The 7705-nt window shown below is 38.9% G+C and overlaps 1 protein-coding gene across 1 annotated transcript; it reads right to left on the bottom strand.

The window, feature by feature from the left end:
- Positions 1-244: 244 nt before the first annotated feature.
- On the bottom strand, positions 245-2615 carry LOC146562317 (E3 ubiquitin-protein ligase NEURL3-like). Its single transcript, XM_085293960.1, has 4 exons — positions 2560-2615; positions 1235-1744; positions 922-1083; positions 245-778 (listed from the first exon to the last, which is right to left on the bottom strand). The coding sequence occupies exons 1-4, from the start codon at positions 2591-2593 to the stop codon at positions 600-602; spliced, it is 885 nt and encodes a 294-aa protein (XP_085150086.1). The 5' UTR covers positions 2594-2615; the 3' UTR covers positions 245-599.
- Positions 2616-7705: the final 5090 nt, after the last annotated feature.

The raw sequence follows: 7705 nt of genomic DNA, 5'->3' as shown, positions 1-7705 counted from the left end.
AACAATGAAAAATAAACCATACAGCACATTTTGTGTTTAAGTGTTTAAGTCACACAATGACTTAAAAATTACAAAAATACATTTTGTTTATAAAACAAAAAGAGATGTACTATTTCAATTATTTCATTTTAGAAATATTTCAGTTCAGTGTCATCAACCTTTTAGTAAAGTTTCTTTCTTCCTCTTCTTCTTCTTCTGGTTGTTCCCTTCCAGGGTCGGCACAGTGGATCATCCTATCATCCTTTTCTGTCTTGCTTTCTTCCTCCTGTCTAACAGCTCCATCTTCAACATCCTTTGGCCAGTTTATTCACCATCACTCTTCTGCATAAGTACAAACCATCTTAGCCTTGCTTTTTTAACTTTGTCTCCAAACCACTCAATCTGAGCTGTCCTCTAAATGTACTCATTTCTAGTCCTATCCCGTATGGTCACTAACGGAGACATTCTTAGCATCTTCAATACTGCCAACACTTGGCCTCCTGTCTGTTTGTCTGTGCCACCATCTCCACATCAGCAGACCTTCACTACCATCTTGTAAACGTTCCTTTTCACTCTTGCTGCTATTCTTCTGTCACAATTCCAGGCTGTTGTCTCAGAGATCAGCTGACCTCTATAAACCACCGCTCCCCCACTGATGGAGCGCTGATCGTGTGTCGACACAGCGGACAGGTGCCAAACTGCTCACAGACTCTGAAGTTGCAGTCTTTACATAAACATCGGTGGCCACAAGGCAGTGTGATTCTGGCCTCTTTCGCCATGCACACCACACAGACGTTATCTGTTGTAAAAAGAGAGAGATCCCAATTACATATGTGACATCAGGAAATGAGACCACACTATCACAGCTGATTTCACTTTTATCTTCTCTGGTCAGAAATGTGCAACTGAAAACAGCCAAAAATGTTTGAAATGACTCTTTACCTTCTGGCATTTTTGTGTCAAGACAGGAGATGCAGTCCTCACGTCTGAAGTCTGAAACATCAGGAACTGAACGAAAGTGACTGTCAGGATCAGGTGAGGCGAGCGGTTCAGGTGCAGGACAGGATCTTCTACGGTAAAGCAGCTTTTTGTTTTTCTTGGAGTCTTCAGCAAAGAGAAAGGAGTATTTGAATAGTCATTCAGTCTATGAATCAGACAACATTTATAACTCTCAGAGCATGTGAATTGCTCTGCATTCACAGAACAGGAAAAACATTCTGTAGGTCAAATATAACCGTGGTTCTAGTGAACTTACCCAGCAGCAAAATGGAGCGCGTCTGCCCGTAGATGTCTATCATGGCCCACAGCGGCTGTTTAGTGTCCACTCCTGGTAGTCGCTCGTACTCCTCGTTGTTGACACCTATGTATATGCTGCCATGAGAAGAAACCCAAAACTCCAGCTCTGAACCTGCTTGGCAGACAGATTCATCCAATGGAACAGCCCAGTGTCCGGACTTGTCAGTGAGGTTGGGGATGGACATGCTGGGCAGAGGCAGAGATCTGGTTGAGGGTGGCACAGTGGTAAAGCCCACACGCAGAGCCCCGTCCCAGATGGATGAATCCTTCTCTATTCTCAGACAAATCTTCTCCTGGATCTTCACTGGACGGTTGCTGAACACCAGCCCATTCTTGAAGGTGTTCTCAGTCTTCTCTGCGAGTCGACCTCCATGACTCAAGCGGACCTTTTCTCCCACAGCCTGACTGTCGAAGGACAGAGGACTGACACAGCGTGAGCTGCATCTGTGTGACACCTCTGACTTGCCAACTACACAGAATTAAATAAAACTTATTAGTGCTGATATAAAAATATTTCTTTGCATGTGATCAGATGCTTAAATATCATGCATACATTTAATGGTTTAATGGAAAATTAGTAGTCTGACTTACTATTAATAAAAGATAACTGAAAATAATGTGACAAGGTTTTCTGTCATGAGCTTATTTTACACCTTTAAGATGTTTCTGAAAAAGATTTTAGTGCAATAATAAAAGCTAATAAACTTGTAAACAAGTCGTAATAAAATTTGCAAACTCCTGTGCTTTCACTTTTGAGAATGATGTGACACTTTGGACTTCATCCTGATCATTAAATAAAGTGAACTAAGTTGCATTCAATGTCCACTAGGTGGCCTGTGATTATTCATTGTTTATGTCTCACACAGTTATTGTGTTTGCACTTTATCTTTGGCAATAAGCATTTCCTCTAAAATATAAACTTTATCTTTAAAGATTTTTGCATTTAATTCACAGCTTATAATTAAGAATTTTTTTTGCAGTCGTTTGCTAATCCTTACAGTACTTTGCCATTTTTCATATATTCTTTATTGTTTTCATTCAGTTTTCATGGATTTATTTCAATAGATAACAGCAGATTTTACATTCTTCAAAATTGCAAGTGAAAAACATCTGTTTCTCATATTTATGCACTATAATTTCCAAAGTCAATTATGTTGCTTGTTTTCATATAATATAAATAACTGTTTAGTCTAGTAACAATATAGAAACAGCTGACATTTGTTGATTTGGGTATAATAGTTATTGATTTACCAAACTGATATATAAAGCAGCTCTGTAACTTACATTTAAAAATCCTCATAGAGCGTGACCATGGCATTTTGAAGTTGTAAATAATACTTGTCAGCTGAGTCCTGATGGATGATAGTGTGTGTGCTCCTTTATAGTTTCCACATGTGGGTTGAAAACACAAACACTCCCAGCATAACCAGGAAAGGAAAAGAGGAGGGGCTGGGGAAGTTACTGTACTTTCCGATGATGTCAGTTCAATGTCTGAGCTGAGTGAGGACATCAGGACACTCACAGTAACAGTCTTATTGAGCTTTAATCTTCTGTGCACAGATTCTATACTATAGTATAGAATCTGTGCACAGAAGCCTAACAATAGTACATATATGTACTATTGTTAGGCTTTGTTTATACATGTGAAATATCAGCCCAAAATGCTTTTTTTTTTTTTTTTTTTTTTTACACTTGTCAGGAATTAAATCCAAACCAACCTGCATGCTTCAAAATAGCCAGACAGTCTTCCAGGGACATAATAAAGACTTTCTGTTTGAATAACAAAACAAAGAAAAAACAAAAGAACTGGATGATGATGGTGCTAATTAAAAATATTGCTGTTTTTTGGTTTGCTTTGGAGTATCTTTGTCAGTCTTCTACTTTGGTTTTAGTTTTTATTTTGATGGATATTTTACGGCTATAAAACCGAAACACATTGAACTGTAGAAGAGTGATGCACTTTTCATGCACAATCTAGATAGATATTAGAACATTAACAGTAGTGTAATAGTTAATGACGCTGAAGGTTTAGGAGATGGCTTCTTTGTTGTTTTGCTGTCAGTTTAATCTTTGTTAACCTGACCTTTTCTGGGAGTGACTTTTATCGGTTGTAAATCTCTGCATCTATCTGCATTTTTGAGAACTTTGTTACACTCGTTCATGCATTAGGAAATCCTTTACACATTAACAAAGGAAAAACAGCGCAGCTTTTTTTGATGTAAGTTCAATGTGCTGCAGTAAACATCAGCTGAGTGAAAACAGGACAACCATGGCAAAAAGCATAAACATAATCATAAACTTAAGGAGAAGAAGTGAATTTGGAAAGAGTTTATGACCGTAAGGCAGGATTGTCCAACTCCAGGCCTCGAGGGCCGGTGTCCTGCAGGTCTTAGACGTGTCCTTGATCCACAACACAGCTGATTTAAATGGCTAAATGACCTCCTCAACAGTTAATGAACTCATCATTTGATTTAGGTGTGTGGACATAAGGTGATATCTAAAACCTGCAGGACAACGGCCCCCGAGGCCTGGAAGGTTGGACACTCTGGCTGTAAGGCTTTTGTCATATATAATCCAAAATGAGAAGAACAACACAAGAAACAAAAAACCTTTAGGATCTGAAAAATGTCCAATAAATGAATCACACCTCTTTATAAATACAAATAGTTACTCACAGAACAAGACTAAGTTTAAAACCTGCTGATTTGTTGTTGCATGTTGTTTGTTCACTGAACTCTAAGTTAAAGAATACGTTTTTTTATACAAATATGGGGTAACATTGCATACTAAAGAAAAGGTGCTACACCTATCAGGAAGATCAAACCACGAGAGCCGAATACAAAAGTTAGCCTTGATCTTCATTAATTTTCATGTCACAGCCAATCAGTCTTCCAGCTCTTTAATAAACTATTTGAAATAACGAACAAACAAACAATAGGAAAGCTCCGTGGGGCTGAGGATGGAAATTTGGGCCTTCAAAATCAAACTACAAACTATTTTTGTTTTATTTTGACCACCAGTGTTATTAATTTGTCACAGTCTGACAATAGAGAATAAGGTTTTTAATTTCACTGAGATTTTACTGTCATGGTTCTGGGTCCTTTTAGGCCAGCATTTTGTGTTTTCTTGTATTCCTGTGGTAGTTTGTATTATTAGATTATGTTCTGGTTCATTAGTGGTCTTTAGTTTTCCATTGTGAGTTATATTCCCTGTTTAGTATTTTCCCCTTGTGTCTGTGATGTCTCTCTCTGTGTCTGCGTTGTCTTGTGTCTTGTTTCCTCCTCGTGTTTCATTCTGTTTTCACCTGCCTGCCATGTTTATCCATGTTTCCCCAGTCAGTCACGTCTCTGTGTCTGTCTGCACCTCTGTGCGTGTGTTCCCATTGCTTCCTTTTTTATTTTGGTAGTTTCCTATCTGTGTGCGCCATGTTTTGCTTTGCTTCTGCTATTGTGAAGGTACCTTGTCTGATCTGTTATATTTAGCTTTATTTTCTTCTGTCCACCGTCACAGTCTCCCTCAGTCCACACTGTGTGTTCTGTCTGCTAAAACTGCTAGTTTATTTTGTATCTTCAGTTAAGTTAGTTTTTCCTTGTTCAGCAATAAAGCTGTTTTTTGAGTTTATGTTTCACATCCTGGAGTCTGCATTAATGCACCCAAATGCATTTGGGTCCTCCCTTCCTGCCTGCTGCATGCAGTTTATGACATTTACAACTGCAAACAATACAACAATGTAAATAAATAATAATAAAACGAAATGGACTGAATTGGACGTTTGAAGAAGCATCAAACATCTTTTTTTTGGTAACTGTTAGGTTTTGTATTGTTGATTGTCATTTATGCTTAGAAATATTCAACCATATATGCTTAGAGGTGTATAATCAATTGTGTAGTGATAGGATGTGTGATCTTTAGCAGGCTGCAAAGGCTTGGTGTGCATTCCTGGAATTTTTTGGTAGGATAAACGTGGCTATATCTGTTTTAGTCTAAGTGCTTTTTTACATATAGATGAACTGTTGGATTTTCCAGACCAGCAGGTTTAGGGAAGTTGTTTATGGGGCCACACTCTGCCCCCCCCCCCCCCCCCCCACACACACACACACACACACACACACACAGACACACACGCAGGCAAGGTACTCTTTGTTTGTATGAAGACGTCATATGTTAATGAACCTATGCATATTCATTTAACCTCAATAAAAGACCAGTGTTACGGGGGAGCGGACGAGAGCAACTGGGGTCAAGCGAAGGAACGGCGTTTGTCCGGTTCTCTCCCATGCACGAGAAACATGAAGAACTTTGCCTACTTCGTGTCTTGCTTGCTGTGTAATTATATTGTCTTCAACGTTCCAGCGAATAGGTTCAAGCTACAAACCTATCAGTAACCCAAACCTGAATTGATGATTTGTACCAGTACAGTTTACTTTAGTTACACATTAACAATAGAAACTGCTTAGGGTTGTTTTGTTTTTAATATAAATGATAAAGTCTTTCAGATAAAGCTTTCAATATAACTATAGATGTAGATAAAGTTTTAAACAAATCATATTGAAACTCTTCTTTTAGTTTTGAGGACTATGTGAAGGTTCAACCACATTCTACCATTAATATTTAACTGCTGCACACTTGCATCTGCTGCAGGTTTTCTATCAGAGGAGTTTCAGTCTTCTGCAAGCATCTGTTTTCTTTTCTTTAGCATGATCCATTTAATAATAGTGTTATTTGCAGTAAGTTTCATAATATTAAGAGCAACAAATTACACTTTACTAATGTTGCCATAGTTTAACCATCAAAGAATTTGACAATTGTTCAACATAGTAATTTCACAGAAAGTTGCTTTAAACGGAGCACATTTTGCACTCAATGTTTTAAGTCATACACTTTTTGTCACGGTCCTGGGTCTCCTGACCCAGCGTTTTTAGTTCTTTGTGATTTTCGTATTATTGTACTTGTGTGATTTATTCTATGGCTTCTAGTTTTGATCCCTTGCCCTTCATGTCTCCCTGTGTGCCCCTCTATGTATTTATGAGCCCTCGTCCCCTTTCGTGTTTATTCCGTGTCTCCCCTGCCTGTTATGTTGGTGTTCTACTCGTGCTCTCTCTCCTCCTGTCTGAACCTCTGTGCTCCCTGTTTCACCTCTCCCGTCAGTGTTCAGTTCACCCCGCCCTGTCTCGTTATGGCTATCAGTGTCACCTGTGTTCCCCGTGTGTTCCCACTCCCCTCGTTAACCCTCTGTGTATTTCTGTCTGCGTCTCCCTCTGTTCAGCGTGACGTCGTCCCTCATGTTGTGTGGATCTCCCTGTGTCTCTCTGCGTATGTTAGTTTACTTTTCCCAGTTTAGTTTTGTATTTCCTATGTTCCGCCATTCCAGCATTAAAGCTGTGATTTTGAGTTCATCCCCGTGTCTGTGAGTTTTGCGTTTGGGTCCTCCTCCTGCCTGCCACACAGCCGAGCCTTGACACTTTTAATGTTAATCAGACAAAAAAAAAGGTTGAGTATATTTTAATCATATAGAAACACAGTTCAGTAAATTTACATCAACTTCTGATCTCAAAGACTGCAGATTTACATGTTTAACAAACAGAAAACAACTCATATACAAAGTTTTACATCAGGTTCTGTTCACTGTGTTTGTGTGTTAGTCACTCAGCAGTTTTTATTTGGTGATAATTCCTGGCTGATGTCTTGGAGGTTAGATGGTCCCTGAAATAGTTATATGTTAGTGACCAATAAAAATTGAACCAATGTGAAGCAACGCAAACCCCGGGGTGTAGAGCTTCTGAGTACACACAGCAGTCCTGAACCCCTCCTCCTGCTGTTGGGTACCCTTTCATCCTTTGTTCTTTCTTGGTGAGTCTTAAGTTTTTATTTTATTCTTTCAACTGTACAAATGTCATATTACCCCAATCATTATATGTTTATCAATATTTTCCCCCAATCAGTTTTTAATCATACATGTTTCTTTTGTTTAATCTTAAACTTGGTTACACAACTTTCTGGCACCATAACTTTTCGAGTGCCAGTCCTGGCATCCATCATTTATAATTGGGTCACTTTGTCAGTTTAATGGCCAAAGTGAGTTCGAAGGTTTGCAAAAAGGCAGATAACAGTTAATCATTTTGGCAATTTTGTCGGGTTCGCTTGTCAGAAGTACACGACTATCCATGATAAGAAAGGGTACTTTTCACCTATGGTGGCTGAGGCAAGAAAACAGAATCCTAGGTGCATCCTAGGCAGGGCCAGGTTTGTTTACCATATAGGCTGTGGAAGGGCTGGATACAGAATGAAGACGAGCAGAGAGTCCCAGGTGCACATTTAGCAGTGCCAAGTTGAAATAACTCTATGTTTGGACTTGTCACCATTGGCCATAACACAATCAATCCTAATTATTACATTTTCAAACAGCATTGATCAACATGTGTTCATACAA

This window comes from Mchenga conophoros, linkage group LG12, assembly GCF_057382185.1.
Source record: "Mchenga conophoros isolate Kocher_MC1m ecotype Shallow Benthic linkage group LG12, M_conophoros_male_GT1.1, whole genome shotgun sequence".
NCBI classification, from domain to species: Eukaryota; Metazoa; Chordata; class Actinopteri; order Cichliformes; family Cichlidae; genus Mchenga; species Mchenga conophoros.
Note: the sequence above shows the minus strand (reverse complement) of the source record. Positions and strands in the feature narration are given on the sequence as shown.

Bases quoted from the DNA above. Each gene is read 5' to 3' on its own strand.
- LOC146562317 (XM_085293960.1), bottom strand. From the start codon at position 2,593: ATGCCATGGTCACGCTCTATGAGGATTTTTAAAT. The intron at 1,745-2,559 runs GTAAGTTACAGA...AATTCTGTGTAG, and splicing joins CTCTATGAGGATTTTTAAAT to TTGGCAAGTCAGAGGTGTCA. The intron at 1,084-1,234 runs GTAAGTTCACTA...TCTTTGCTGAAG, and splicing joins GCGCTCCATTTTGCTGCTGG to ACTCCAAGAAAAACAAAAAG.